Genomic DNA, 15,309 nt, shown 5'->3' with positions numbered 1-15,309 from the left:
ATCTGGCCTCATTCATTTATTTCACCGCCTCTTTGGTTTCCTCCCAGAAAGAACACGATGGATGACTCACTGCGAGTCAACGCAACGTTTCACACAGACTGTCGGAGCTGACGCAGCAGATGGCTTTCTGCTACGCAGAAATGACCCCGTCTGCTAATGGGATCTGTCCAGTTTGATTAAACATCTTTTAATCCATGTGTTCACACCTTCTTATTGGAATGATTCATGAAGGATTGTCAAAATGTAAAAAAAAATATATATATGTAAGGATTGCTGTAAGGACTGCTTAAAAATAAAAGTAAACATTTTTCCACAAATGACCAGATCTGAAAATGTAGACCGGGGCACACTATGCGTTGCACTGTGTCTTTGTCAAAGTTTTTACAACCTGATTGAAAACAGTCAGATACGGCTGACCCGTAAAAATGAAGGTTCTCTCCAAAAATAGCAGCGATAGCGGATTTGGTATTGTGTGTCGGAGGTCACAATCCCCACTCACAGGACCACTGATATCATTTTAATTCCTGCTTGAGAAACACTCGGTGATCCATCCCTGCCGCTGAAGCCCTTGTGTCCAGTGTAGATAAGTGCACAAACTCTTAACCACAAGTGATACCACCAATTTCCATGTACAGGGCCACACAGACATCCATTTATTGCAGGTCAACCGCAATTTGCTTGCACCTCGCTACGATAAGGCCCCACTCAATCTGACACCCGCCTGAGGGCATGCTGTGATACGATTTTGTTGAGACAGAACATTGTGTTGGTTCAGGATGGTTAAATCGTTTTTTGCCGCTGATCTAGCCTCCTCAAACTAAGCAACGTCCATTTGGGCCAACCCAAAAGGTATTTTTCTTGTCTTTTAATCGAGCCATGTGGAAGATGTAAATGTAAAAGTAGAAAAGATCACATTTTAGAAGCAAGTGTCTAAAGGACAAAATTCTATTATATTACCACTCAGATCTGTAGAGAGATATCTTTAGAGCACCTCACCACCTCCACCCGGATGAACCCTCATTATGCAAACTTTGTCTTTTATGCCCTTTGACTCAAGGTTTTATTTTTTTCCATGACCGGAAGCTTTGTGGAAAAGCTCAATCGCACAAAGAATTACGCATTAACTGTACAAGCGACATTTCGAGTACAGTTCTGTATTTGGTTTGTCTGGGCTACCAAGCTAAACAAACAATTATTTAGTTATCTATAGCTTTTTGTTTTAACGCCAAAGCATTTTCCCTCAAAGGAAGTTTTATTTTGAAAATGTTCCACAGGAAGTGATCCGCTCGCAGTTCAACCTGCTCCAGTAGTAACGTTACACCGGCCGGGATTAGCTAGGTTAGCCGAAACAAGTGTCTAAAATCGCCCTGTCCTTAAAATGTCTCACCCAGTACCGTCCGAAAAGCCTTCAAACCCCGCAAACCCTCGCGTCTTCTTCGACGTAGACATTGATGGAGAAAAAGGTCAGCACATTTCTATTTTAATGTTTTTTTTAAGGGGCCAGTCTGAGCGTTGACGCTAGCCCCTTTAGCTTAGCACAATCCTGTCTCGTAATGGTGACTTGTGCAAAGTGATTAATCGGCGCCGGGGGCTTCCAGAGGAGTTAACGGTGCACCGGAGATAACAGGAGCAGCCCGTTCTCGGTGTGTGTAGCCGGCTGATGTCGGGTGTGAGCTAACGTTAGAGTTGATGTTCCATAGCGCTCATTAAATGGCGTCAGTGCGCGTGAAATTGCGTTTAACCACGTGTGGTTGTGTTGTTCTAAAGTGACCTTTTTATTGTAGCTTCAGGTACAAGCTTAGCATTAGTTCAAGTGGCGTATTCAAGAAATAACACGTAATGTACTAAAACAACAACTGGCCTTTATGAAACGCTACATAAACACCTCAATACTCTGCTCCACGTAGTCTTTGTTCTAGTAAATATACTAATATGTGTTAAGTAACCAGTAATGTGCGCATAAGGATTTGTTCCGTGTCGTTGTCATCAACCCCTCACTTGCTTCTGACTCTACTGCAGGTTGTCCGAATATTTGACTAAACTTGTAATGAATAAACTTCTTCCTCCGTACACAGCCGGCCGGATAGTTCTGGAGCTGTTCGCCGATGTCGCCCCAAAGACTGCTGAGAACTTCCGGGCTCTGTGCACCGGGGAGAAAGGCATCGGCAAATCTACCGGGAAGCCGCTGCACTTCAAAGGATGCCCGTTCCACCGAAGTAAATGACCTCGAGGGGGACCTTTTACTTTGAAAGGGCAACTGGGGGTTTGCAGTACTGACCCATATATTTGTAGATGGGGCTGAAAGGACGCTACATGCACGAGTTACTTTCCTGCTCATTGCTATAAAAAATAGGGTTCACCAAAATCCACAACAATTTAAATTGCATGCATGTGAAAGAAATGACCAAAATAGATGTTTTAACCTACAGGTTTATGCTGAATTTATTATTAAAACACATTTAGTAATTATTTGAATCCTTTGATAGACTGTATAGTATATCTAATCTGTAGTAACTGACATCATTTAACTGGCTAATTCATCTGGTCACTTTTTGAATTAGAAAGATTCAGTTTGGTTTTTCTGTAATGTATTTTGTCTGTACTTTTTCTTTTTGGTCAGTCATCAAGAAGTTTATGATCCAAGGAGGGGACTTCTCCAACCATAATGGCACCGGGGGTGAGAGCATCTATGGGGAGAAGTTTGAGGATGAAAACTTCCACTACAAGGTAAACTCTCAGATACGTCGGTCCAACACGCAACGGTCTACACTGTGCCACAAGTTTCTCCATTACTGTCGCTATTCATAGGAGACCAGGGCGTTCTTTCAGAAGAAAGCAATACACATCCCTCTTGCTTCTGAATAACAGAGAAATAATCGCTACATTTGTTTCCTGTTTCTGTGCGTCGGCAGTGCCGTATTGTGTCTAGTTGTAATTCATTTCCTTTGTGCAGCATGACAAAACGGGTCTGCTGAGCATGGCCAACGCCGGGCCGGACACTAACGGCTCGCAGTTCTTCATCACTACCGTCCCCACTCCACACTTGGATGGCAAGCACGTGGTCTTTGGACAAGTGCTGAATGGGATTGGAGTCATTAAAATGCTGGAGTCCCTGGAAACCAACGAGGACGCCCCTGTAAAGGTGAATAAGACACAAAACATTTACCCTTAAGGAAACCCGTTTTACCATTGTGGTGTTACCTCCTGTTTTATTTATTTATTTGTCTTCTGTACTTAGTACAAATAAAGAATGTTATTTACTAATTTATTATTAACAGAAACAAAAGGATAATCATTATTTTTCAACTCAACTCAATTTGACAACTTTAGAAAGTAATTTGACTATTTTAGATTGATGACACTCCGCATGATGGATTCATATGAACATTAATTTTGTTTAAATATCTTCTAATGTCTTTTGTTTGCAGCCCTGTGTCATAGCGGACTGTGGGGGCTACACGGAGGAGGACGGCTGTGGCTACGGGCCGAATGATGGAACAGGAGACGTCCACCCAGACTTCCCAGAGGACTCTGACGTCGACTTAAAAGATGTAAGTATCAGCGAGCTCTTTGAACTTGAAGGAACTTGAGCAGATAGCATCAGGCAGCTCTGCAGGCCCATTTGAATACCCCTGGCATTTTGGAAAACGAGAAGATGGATATCGGGATGTAGGGACGTGTCGGGCATGGCAAACTCTGGAGACATGGGAGGCACGAGGGATGATGAGGAAACATGAGGGATGATGGACTGCAGGCCTTTGGGACAAAAAGGGCTTTAGATAATCGGACTGAACGCTTTGTTTTTTTTTACCGGTCTGATCCTGTTTCTTGGCTCGTTGCTTTCAGGTTGACAAAGTTCTGGCCGTCGCTGAGGATGTGAAGAATGTTGGAAACAATCTGTTCAAGGGCCAAGACTGGAAAGCTGCAGTCGGCAAATATAGCAAAGCCCTCAGGTTTGTGTCTCTGTGTGCTTTTTACAAATGAGAATTTAACAAGCGAGGCTTCAAACTGCTCTGTCACCAACGATGAGCAATGTTTCTGCTCTCGTTTACCTGTGCAGGTACCTGGAGGTGAGTGGAGACCTGCTGGAGGAGGAGGCGCAGCAGAAGCTGGTGCCCACAGCCCTCAGCTGCTTCCTCAACACAGCCGCATGTAACCTGAAGCTGCAGCTGTGGCAGGACGCTGTGGACAGCTGCAATGAGGTACTTTAGTTCCTGGTGGGGTAAAAAAAAACATTCAACATTCATTCAGAATTGATTTTAAGGATATCTTAAAAAATAAAGTAAAAAGTGAATAATATTGGCAACTGATGTGTTTTTCTGTCGTGTTTAACAGGCTTTAGAGCTGAACCCAGCCAACACTAAGGCCCTTTTCCGGAGGGCCCAGGCCTGGCAGGGCCTAAAGGAAAACAGCAAAGCCATGGTAGCGTCTTTAAATCAAATGTATTCGTGGTTTTATACAGTGTAATTACCAGCTCCATGTGACTCGATATGTCAGCTGTGGGAGAAACAATTGAAGTACTGGAGTCCAGAAGACTTATTTATTGATGTCCATAGCGGGCTGAGCTCCACTTGACTCACCGAATGCTTCTCTGCATCTTTCAGATTGATCTGAAGAAAGCTCAGGGAATTGCTCCAGAAGACAAAGGTGGGAGACATTTTCTTTGTCCAGCTCGCATTGCTGTCATGAATACTGCAGATAACCTCTTCTCTCCCTTCTATTTAACATCACATGCATATTCACATGTATTATTCAAACTTAGTATGCAAGCTCATTAAGGGAAAAAAAATCTGCAGCGGCAGGAGACGTCCTGTTGTTCCTCCTAATGGAACGTTATTGGGGGAAATGAGTCATTGTGTTCTTTATAAGCAGCATGCTAACAAAGTAATCAGCTAGATTAGACCTCTGAGAATGGTAAAGCCGCATTATGTCCATTCTGAAGACAGCAGCTCTACGGGAACCCACCCTAGAGGCTGTCCCACTGTACACATCTACTTTGATCCATGACTTGTGATGTAATGGTTTGTATTTTATTGTGCTGCACATCTGGAGCTGTCCTCTGCATTGCGATATCTTACAAGTGAAACGCGTGTTACTGATGCACGTTGGAAACGTGGGCTCACTGCATCCCGTCCACCCGTCAGAGGTATTCATGGTGTTTTCCTTTTCTTCTGCCTTTCAACAGCTATCAGCAACGAGCTGAAGAGGGTTCAGCTCAAAATCCAAGAAGAGAAGGAGAAAGAGAAGAAAATCTATGCCAAAATGTTTGCGTGAGCACGCGACGCAACGTATTCTCGTCTGTAACGTTTCTCAATGTTTGAAGTCATCTCTGCGTGGGAAGCTGCTCCCTGACAACGAGGCCGTAACCAGGTGACATGTTCAGCGGTTTCCTCCGTTTGTTGTGTTAAGGGAATAACTGTTGTAAGCTTTGACCTGTCTTATTGTGACAAGCGCCGCCACTGTAATGAATATGTCGAGCGTTGGTGTGATGCATGGCCGACTCCGCCGCTCGTCACTGGGCCTCACAAGTAGTTGAGCAAAGCTGTGTCTGTTTTCATTTGATACCCTCGGCTACATGTCTATTTTTATTTTGTTACAGAAGTCAATAAAACAAAGGACAACCTTCAAGAGTTCTTTATTCGTTATTGTGATGTTATCATCTAATGATTCTATGTACAATACTTTGTGGATGAAATGTTGATATGAAATCCATTTGTTCTTGTTCTCACAAGAAATATGTTAAAGGAAATAGATGATTAAGTGCAAATAAAGAGCCATTTCATCCTTAAACTTTTTCAAATGCCCACAGTGTGGATTTTACAGCAGTGATTCATTAACTGCTTCACTTATATGGTCCTGTGTTAAGCTACAGTTTCATTTCACTGTATCAATCGAGAATATATTTCAATGCTAAATCATATGAATTTCTAAAATCGCACTTTTTGGAGATTTCATACTCAACTGTTATTTTTTTGTTCCATACTCAGGCAACTTTGAACGCGTAATAACTTAAGTTCTTTCTAAACAAAAAAAATGATTAAAACAAGATGTTCACAATCCATTATAGGCAGGCCCGCCTCCGCCTTCCGGCACCACCCAGTTGATGTTCTGGCTCGGGTCCTTAATGTCACAGGTCTTACAGTGGACACAGTTCTGAGCGTTTATCTGCAGTCTCATCCCGTCTCCGGTCTCCAGGGGAACGTACTCGTACACACCTGGGAGAAAAAGCCAGGGTGGGAAATGACCAATGAGCATTAAGAGGTCAACCGTCAGGAACAGAACAGTAAACAATGTTCTTGTTTTCGAATCCACTCATTGTCACGGAGCCTCCGTCTGCTTGTTCTTATTAAATGAAAGATGGAAGCTTCTACTCTGATGTTGGTGGTTATCAGAGGCATTTCTTTTGTTTATCATTTCAAAAATCAACGAGTGAAAACCACCTCCCGGACCATCTGGTCGATCTCAAAGCGCGAGGTTTGAGGGAGTTATGAGACGCTCGGTTTGTTTGACAGACAAAAGAAGCTACATGAAGGTTGGATTTTGAGCATTTTGTTAAACAGATTAAGAAATAATTCTGATGAATTCATTTAATCTGAGAGGTTGTCTGTTAAATAAAGCCACCTAATTCCAGTATGGTATGAACATCACAGCGTGCACAGACCAAACTATGAAAGGTCATTTTTATCCGGGGATAAATTACATTTAGGGATGCAATTAATGAGGTCTCTGCTCATAATTCATTATCAGTTTTTAATTCACAGAGACATGCAAACAATAGGCTTTTTTGTGTACTTTTAGTTAGGGCGATTTGAAAGGACCTTCATCCAATAGAAGATGATTCAACCCAATATGACAGCAGTTACCTGCGGGGCAGAAGTGCTGCTCCGGTCCGCCGTAGATGGCGAGGTTCCTGCTGACGGGCACGCTGTCGTCCTTTAGGGTCAGGTGGGGGGGCTGGTCCCCCTCGTGGTTGGTGCCGCTCAGGGCCACGGAGGACAGCAGGTCAAAGCTCAGCTTGCCGTCGGGCTTCGGGTATTCAATGGGCGTGCACTCTTTAGCCGGTTTCAGCTGGTCGGCGTCCAGGCCTGACACAGACGGAGCAGTCGGGTTACGAAATGTGCCGAGATAACGCGTTGAAAAAGCACACTGTACACAAAATGTTCTTTATGTAACCAGCACAGGTCACCCACTGAAGTACAATCCGGTTCTTGACTTTTATTAAAGAAAATTAAACTTTCTAGTAACACGTTTTTAGCGGAATCATCTTGTTACGTCTTAGTTTTCTTAAAGTCTGCTCATTTTAGTTGTATCTTAGTGAAAGTAGACCATAACTATTTTAGTAGAAGCCATTTGTTTCTTCCTCCCCATCGTCATTATCAACGTGTTTGAGCCATAATGGAGTTTCCCGTGTATTTCATCTAAAACAGTGAAGATAATGGTGCAGTTCTGACGCTGAACACATGGGGGAGCAAAACGTAGGAGATTCCACACACAGGGGTGTTTTTAGCTGTGTGTTTTGAGTCATTATCCTGTTGGATGAGCCTTGACCTACAAATAAAATTAAGCTTTGTGACACTGGGCAGCATTTTGCTCCAGAATGCCTTGAGTCTTAAGATTTAATCCCAGTTTTAACATGTCCCTACGGTCAAAGTATTGTCAATCTTTTCTGGGGGGTTCCATCCTTTTTGTCCAGGCCATTTTCATTTGTTTAAAAAAAAAAGATCATCAAAACGTTTTTTATTATTACTATTTGTCAGTTTCAAGTTATTTAAGTGACCAGTATGTTTTTTTTGTCTTTATTGGAAAGGAACCGGTTTGTTCACGTGTATGTATATTGTTTTTTAAACTACAGTCGAGTTTGCTCTTGCAGGTCAACAATGCAACGTTAGCTCGGCGTCTCGTCGTAGTTTTTAATTCATCACCCTTTGTTCCTTCTGATCCGCTACACGATAAGGAAAGAACTGCCGGAGTTAAGACTCACCGCAGTGTTTGAGTGTCCACGGCTCTTTCCCTCTGAAGATCCAGTAGAAGACGCCGGTGTAGGCCATGCCCCCGTACAGGCCAAAGTAGTTGTGGAAGGACGGCCGGATGTTTCGAACCGCGCGAAGCTCTTTCCACACCCACGAATTCTTCAAAGTCTCAGCGTACTCTGGTGCATGGAGGCCTGGGGGGGATTTAGTCAAAAGTAAATGAATACAAGGATGGTAATTTCATTTCTGCTCTGCTCTTATCACGTTTACTTTTCTGCACGTTTAAAGCAGCAAAGCATTGAAAAATTCTTACTTTCTGAAAACATATTTATGAAGGAATGACTATTTCATCATTTTCCATGGGCAGAAATAGTCTCTATAAAAACATTTCCCAGGGGGAGCCGACTTTCCTTATCAACCAGGGGACAGTGTGGTAAAATACCACATTCTAAAAGAAGCATTAAATCACATCCACCACAAAGAAGGTGAGCGGTGGCGAAGGTTTCAGCGGGAGATCGCTTCACACTGTGGCACAAAAAAACAACCCACAAGTTGTACATTAAAAGTCCCCTTTTCAGCTCTGTGCTACAGAGAATAGACTAAATTAAATAAAGCGAATAAGTCACCTTAGTGCTACAGAAATGGGCCATTCATCATTTTGATGTCTTCAACACGTGATCCAAAAGTTTTTGCAGGCTGCTTTGAAACCTCAAATTAAAAAGTGAACTGACCTTTAAGGCTGACAAATGCTGCTGCCTGACTTTCAACCAGTTATGAGGCTGCCTCACCTCAGAGGTCCGGCTCCGTGACCTCAGAGCTAATATCATTTCTTTAACCCCCCGTGGTATAATTCTGTCCAAGATTTCTCAATTCAAGCAGCCTTTAATAACTCTGACCCCCAATGGGAGCTCCTGGAGCGAAACCCAAGCAGCGACTAGGTGCCCCTTAAATCTCTACCTGTCGTCTCTGAATCCAGATTCTCGGCTGTGATCTTGGGGAAAACGGCCTCTGCAGCCAGCATGCCGCTCTTCATGGCGGTGTGGGTGCCTTTGATCTTTGGGACGTTCATAAAACCGGGGCTGCAGCCTATCAGCAGCCCTCCAGGGAACGTCAGCTTAGGGATGGACTGCCGAGGAGGAGGAGAGAGGCACATTTGTTTAGAGTAAATATGACATCGGTGTATCCATAGTTTATTGGATTTGATCAGCCAACTAACGTCCATTATTCATTCATTACACCTTTTCAGAGCAACAGCTGAAAAAGGGTAAACTTAAGTATGAAACGGTTTAAATAGCAGCCATATGATTTGGCTGCCGTTTCAAGGCAAATCATTTTTGGTAATGTATTCCTAACGGTTATCTAATCTAAAACCCCTGTGGTGGAGACACTTACCTGGAATCCCCCCTCGTTCAGCGCCCGGGCTCCGTATGCAATCCTGGTGCCTCCCTCCAGCGTGGCCGCCACGAAGGGATGATGCTTCCAGCGCTGGAACTCCCTGAAGGGGCTCAGGTAAGGGTTGCTGTAGTCCAGACCCACCTGCAGCGGGAAACACGATGCCGGTTTGTTCAAAGTCATTCCCAGCAAACGAGTAGAACAAAGAGGTAGTGTCCCAAAACTCTGTGTTGACGCTCCAATTGCCGCTGAACTCAAAATACAATTATTCTTTGTTGTTGTAACCCACTGGATCACAAACGTGCACAAACACACAAACTGCGTTATCAGCTCGGGGTATATATCATGCTTCTTTTATTAAATGTATTCTTTTTGATGCATTTTGATGAGTACTCCAAATTTAAGTGACTTTTCTCATCGATCACCAAGCACCTGTATTAGCATGTTGATCAATCTCCACTTAAAGGAAGCACAGAGGGTCAGCCTACTAAAACATATACAAGTACAAACCAGAAGGACAGATCAAGACAATCTGCAAGAATACAAAGGAGCGACTAGTGCAGAGCGGCAGAGAATCGAATAAGAAGATATGAAGCTGTAATCACTGACAGCAGAGCGTCCAACTTTACGTAAACGAGATGCCGTTTTATCTAAGTGAGAGGAAAAGTTGGGGAAGAAGAAGAGGTGCTCCGGGAGAGAGGTTAATGTGATATAAAAACCCAGAACGTGGGACTGAATCATTTCATGAGCATACGCCAACGATGCTTACATTAACATAACTATTTCTTTAATAAATGGAAGCACACAGACAAAATCTGCAATGTATTTAGCACTTTGCCATAGTGAAGTATTGAGTCACATTTACTTATCCTTTGCAGGATTAATAGAATGTAGTCTCTATGCAGACTGCCAACGTAATGAATATTTATCCGGGAGCTCAATCTGCATGACAACGAGTGGTTTTCTCTGGTCGCATCGTTAACAGAATTCATGTTGAGTCGCTCACCACAAACCCCAAGGCCACCAGCGGCTCTCCCTCGTTCAGGTGATACAGGAAGGATCCTCCATAGGTGTGTCGGTTCAGAGGCCAGCCCACAGAGTGCTCCGTCCTGCCCGGCCTCCACTTCTTCTCATCAATCGTCCACACCTGAAAAACAAAACACACTTAAACTTAAATCTATTTGTTTGCGAAGCTAATCAAGCTAATGACCGGTTCGAGCGGACAAAAGAGGAAATCCAATTCACGCCACAGAGTGATGGAAAGCATCGGAATGTCATTTACCTCCTTGAGGCCGATGGCGTACGTCTGCGGATCGCAGTTCTCCCGCAGGTTGAATTGCTTGTAAAGCTGCTTGGCCAAGTGGCCATGACAGCCCTCCCCAAACAGTGTGACTTTAGCATGGAGCTCCATCCCTCTCTCAAAGACATCCTGGAGCAAGAGAGGGGGGGGGGGGGGGGGGGTGGGGGGGGGGGGGGGGGGCGCGTAGGATGACAGTCAATTATTTAGAGGAAAACAACATTTGGTGCAATCAGATAGAAACTCAATTATTCATTCAATTAATTCATATGTAAAGCCCAACATCACAAATGAGCCTCAGGGGTGTTTACAATGTGTACGACACCTCCGAGGGATCCTCTCTCAGGATGGCCAGGAGGGGAATAGAGGGCACGGGGAGAGAATACACAACGTAATAGATTTACAACGCGCTCAAAGCAGATGAATCTATTCAGAGTAGGAAGCAGAATAATTATGGAAGAATTACCACTAGAACAGCAGCGGCCGATATAGTAGGTGAATAATAACAAGAGCAGTAAAGAAAGGAAGAACGCAACCTGAATAAAAACATGAAATCCTACCCTCACAAAAAAAAGCATAAGAACTAATGACAAAATATCCTAAACTTGTTGCTCAACACACTATATTGTTAAATAATTTACAATTACTTTTTTTGCTAATGATGATGCCCGTTTGTGTCATTTTCACTCAGACAAACAAACGCAAGCTATGTTATGAGTTCATCTCGTTGATGCACGATACCTTCGGTGAGCCGTCTTTGGCGATGCCGACATCGTTGGTGGCGATTCCTTTAACGCTTCCATCCTCGTGGAACAAAACCTTCACAAGAATAATACAGGAAAACGTTACGCTTCGAAGCTGTACTCAGAAGTTAAAACCAATATGTTTAGCAGGGTGTAACAGGCCAAGTCAACCCGGACTTAACCAGATTATACCTGGTATACTTGGGCCCAGTCCAGAGATTTTTTATTGTGTCATGAAGTTGACATTTGAGTGCAAATTTGTGGGGGGCTAGAGGTGAAGCCTGCTTACATAACTTAACACCACTGATATCATGGGGGTATAATCTGGCCTGGTTTCTTTACCACCCAGGTGGAGACCGTCTTTCCATCTCATGAATGTGAATGAGGCCAAATGGTACAAAACAGACACAAAACCATTCGATTATCTCAGCAATGTTTTGGGTTCTATTCACGTTTTACGGAAACTGATCTTCACTGCCAAAGGTCAACCCCCCTACTACGGTCAATTTAAAGAACCAACAACTGGAAAAATAAACTAAAAAAGCAGTAACATGAAAGAAGTCTTTCAAAAGGAGTTCCCACCTCGGCTGCAGCGTAGCCGGGGTACAGCTCCACTCCCAGCTCCTCGGCCTGCTCCCCCAGCCAGCGCACAAAGTTCCCCAGCCTCACAATGTAGTTACCATGGTTCACCATAGGCAGACCTGCAGAGACCAAGAAAAAAAACACATAAAGCACAAGCCCACAAACCAAAAGACGCTACCAAATGGTAGGTTATCCTCCCCTTTGTGAAGACACGATTATTTTACTTGCAAGCCTCCAAAATGCCTTTTCTTTTTGAAGAATGTCGCATCAATCTCTCGCTTTACAATCCGTCTGCTAGCTCCACACAACGTCCACACAACGTCCCTTCTCTCTCACTAAAAGGCAGAAGCTTCTTTTTTTCCAATCTACACTCTCACCTGTTTGGAGCTTGGTAGATAACAGTAATATTTACAAAAGTCATTCCAGTCCTGTGTATCAACAAGGCGCCCTCTCTGCAGGTCAGAACCCGTTCGCGCCTTGTTGCCTTCGTCGGAGCAATGGTGTGACGTGCAGAGTGAAAGAGAGCATTACACCATTCTGTTTAGTTTAAATAGAATAAAAAGACTTTTACCTGGCAAAATGGGGACAGGAATTCGGTGTTTCTTCGTTAAAATGCTGAAAACGTCTTCGGTCACTGGTGTGTTCAAAGGTGCCTGAGGTGAGAGCACAATGTGTGTATTTGAGATTTTGCTAATAATAATAATAATAAAAACATATGATGAATAATCTATACTGTATCCTGGTGTAGAACTGCTACTTTTAAATGAATGAGCAACATTTTTGATAATGGTTTGAGTCATTTTCTGATTCCAGCTTCTTAAATGTGATAATGTTCTTGTTTCTTTACTCCATGATAGTAAACTGAGTATATTCTTTCATATGAAACTTTTGATGATCTCTTTGGAAAACGCTGATTAACATTTTTTTATATCGCACGGTACGTAACGTACGTGAAGCAACAACAACATGGAGCCCAGATGTAACCATCCATTATGGTATAAAGGAAGGCCATCGTTGTAGATACTTTTATCTATGCACCAAACTCACAAATAAATATAGAATAAGACGCTCACCCCTCGTTCCTTCCAATCGGGAATGAGTTCGGTGAGGGCACTGGGCTCCAGGCAGGCTCCTGACAGGGTGTGTGCTCCAATCTGAGAGGCCTTCTCCACGAGGCAAACTCGCAGCTCCTTCTGGTGTTCATTGGCGAGCTGCTTCAGACGAATGGCTGCCGAGAGACCCGCAGGGCCCCCACCCACTATCACCACGTCCGCCTCGTCGGCAAACCTCTCCATTTCGACCCCTGGGAAACGGACCAGAGGAAGGACATAATGAGGAACGAACGATTCTGATCTTGAGTCAGTTTGCAACATTATAACTGCAGCCGTGTTTGCTGCAGCAGAGCATGCAGGAATCAATTGGTTCTGTTTGCACTTCAAAATATAAATGCAGGGAAGTCATCAATGGAAAAGAATAATGTAGGGTTGACTTTGTGAATTCTCGAATTGGTCAAGCACAATTATTCTGTGTAAATTCCAAATGCCACACATGGACTAAACCAGGATAAGACTACCGACAAATAGACCACAGCGCATGAGAAAATGGTCATTGATAGACCTTGTTGATGATCTCAAGCAACTCAAAGGGTACCTGTTGTTGACATATATTTCTAACTAAAAAGTAACTTCACACAGTGCAGTATCTTACCTTCCCATCTTGAATCTTTGTCCCGAGAATGGATGGTGTAGTGTGTTGTGATGCGGGGCGTTGACACCGAAGAGCACCTTCTGTTTAGTGTTGTGTACAGCTGAGGGGCAGCATGCTCCACCTGAACCGTCTGCAAAGCCCTGATACACCTGTGGGCTGCACGGGGGAGAAAAGACACCATTATCACTTGTTTAACTTAGTCGGATCTGCTTCTCAAATGACAAAACACCAATTACATACTTGGAAATAATGGCAAACAAACACAATAATTAAAAGTATTTGCATGATGCATAATTTACCAAGGATTGCTCTAAAACATAATAGCTCAAACACAATAACACGCTGTCAAGGTAAGGTGATGTAGTGACCATGCCAGGCAGCTGTCATAATAAGTTGCAGAGGTTGCATGGTAGCTAGCAGTGTAAAGTGTGACCACAGCTAAGCTAACTTACATCAAAAGTGAAAGGCTGCGAATAAATATCCTTCTTAGAAAACAAAACACTTACTCAACCTTTACTATAATTACACCGTAACGACGCACGTCTATTTCCCATAACGTGTATAATGGACTTAAAGCGTAAACCAAGGGCAAGGACGTTGATTAAGTCACCTATATATTGAGTGAACTTTAACCTACATTTTAGCTTGATGCTAACGTATAAAGTCATGCTGTACTGTTTTGCTGACGATAACGCTGGTAACAATAGGCCTCCGTATGAGCAAATTGTACAAGAAGAAAGATAAAATATGTTAAGACGAATACACTGTCGGTAGGGATGTTATAAAAAGTCTCTCGCCCAAGTTTAGTAACCTTACAGCCGGCTTGCAATATGCTAGCTCAGTTAGCCATTAGCTGACGCACCTTTACTCGAGTATCTGCTCGCTGGAAACATTCTGTATCAGCTGGCGTGAGCTCACTAGACCCCGGCAGTGAGAGAATACGTCTTTGCGTCCCCACCTCGCGGCTCGTGGACAGCTTGTGTAACGCCCGCAGGAAAAACTAACGTTGAGCCGCGGTACCTTACGAAACACGTCTCATAACACGGACCGTTTGGCAGCGTCATACGCCGCGGAGCTGCGCGCAGCGGCAACTGCGCATGCGTAGATCTCTACACCAACACAGCGGGATGGGCTCCATGTTCATCCGGGTGGGAACGTGTGGAGATCTAGCATCGTCTCGCAGGCTGTCTATCGCCGGAGTAGGTGTGCAGTGCGCGTCAAAAAGGAGGTTAAATGTGTGTGGGTTATCTTAAAGCATATCATCTGACGGTATGAATACTTATGGATAATAATAGAGAAAAGTGTAAGTCACTAAACAGCAGAGTTTCATTATCCAAAAACGAGACTTTATAAATTATTTATCAAGCCTAACTTCTCCTTATCCATATCGATATACACGAGAAAGGGTAATAAGGTAAAACATTATGAATGAAATTGATTTAAATATGACGGATAATCTGCTGACACTAAAATTGCTATAAAATGTTATTAAAATCATACATGCCTTTTTGTCTATTGTCCCCAATGGGCTTTTCCACGTTGTGATTTGCCGGCTGAATTTCTGCTTTCCACTAGAAGTCCATCTCAATGGTGAGTTATTATATTAGACATAGTCTCA

At 43.5% G+C, this 15,309-nt stretch overlaps 2 protein-coding genes across 2 annotated transcripts; one reads left to right on the top strand and one right to left on the bottom strand.

Annotated features, from left to right (window-relative positions):
* Positions 1-1,268: 1,268 nt before the first annotated feature.
* ppid (peptidylprolyl isomerase D) lies at positions 1,269-5,630 on the top strand. The gene is made up of 10 exons (XM_037461059.2): positions 1,269-1,463; positions 2,076-2,216; positions 2,621-2,727; positions 2,954-3,142; positions 3,429-3,551; positions 3,847-3,953; positions 4,061-4,202; positions 4,336-4,422; positions 4,605-4,647; positions 5,186-5,630. The coding sequence occupies exons 1-10, from the start codon at positions 1,379-1,381 to the stop codon at positions 5,272-5,274; spliced, it is 1,113 nt and encodes a 370-aa protein (XP_037316956.2). The 5' UTR covers positions 1,269-1,378; the 3' UTR covers positions 5,275-5,630.
* Positions 5,620-14,758, bottom strand: etfdh (electron transfer flavoprotein dehydrogenase). The gene is made up of 13 exons (XM_037461058.2): positions 14,554-14,758; positions 13,692-13,847; positions 13,058-13,287; positions 12,556-12,637; positions 11,985-12,103; positions 11,401-11,478; positions 10,645-10,791; positions 10,369-10,509; positions 9,363-9,506; positions 8,928-9,096; positions 7,982-8,164; positions 6,864-7,085; positions 5,620-6,215 (listed from the first exon to the last, which is right to left on the bottom strand). The coding sequence occupies exons 1-13, from the start codon at positions 14,582-14,584 to the stop codon at positions 6,052-6,054; spliced, it is 1,866 nt and encodes a 621-aa protein (XP_037316955.1). The 5' UTR covers positions 14,585-14,758; the 3' UTR covers positions 5,620-6,051.
* Between the last annotated feature and the right edge of the window lie 551 nt (positions 14,759-15,309).

This window comes from Pungitius pungitius, chromosome 2 (genome assembly GCF_949316345.1).
Source record: "Pungitius pungitius chromosome 2, fPunPun2.1, whole genome shotgun sequence".
Taxonomy (NCBI): domain Eukaryota; kingdom Metazoa; phylum Chordata; class Actinopteri; order Perciformes; family Gasterosteidae; genus Pungitius; species Pungitius pungitius.
This window is presented reverse-complemented; position numbering and strand designations above follow the sequence as displayed.

What these genes read in the sequence shown, in the direction of transcription:
- ppid (XM_037461059.2), top strand. Translation starts at nt 1,379, where the DNA reads ATGTCTCACCCAGTACCGTCCGAAAAGCCTTCAAACCCCGCAAACCCT. An exon ending in CTGACGTCGACTTAAAAGAT is followed by an intron (nt 3,552 to 3,846) that starts GTAAGTATCAGC and finishes CGTTGCTTTCAG; the next exon opens with GTTGACAAAGTTCTGGCCGT. An exon ending in AGGAAAACAGCAAAGCCATG is followed by an intron (nt 4,423 to 4,604) that starts GTAGCGTCTTTA and finishes TGCATCTTTCAG; the next exon opens with ATTGATCTGAAGAAAGCTCA.
- etfdh (XM_037461058.2), bottom strand. Translation starts at nt 14,584, where the DNA reads ATGTTTCCAGCGAGCAGATACTCGAGTAAAG. An exon ending in GAGCAGATACTCGAGTAAAG is followed by an intron (nt 13,848 to 14,553) that starts GTGCGTCAGCTA and finishes TCCCCCGTGCAG; the next exon opens with CCCACAGGTGTATCAGGGCT. An exon ending in CCGGCTACGCTGCAGCCGAG is followed by an intron (nt 11,479 to 11,984) that starts GTGGGAACTCCT and finishes ATTCTTGTGAAG; the next exon opens with GTTTTGTTCCACGAGGATGG.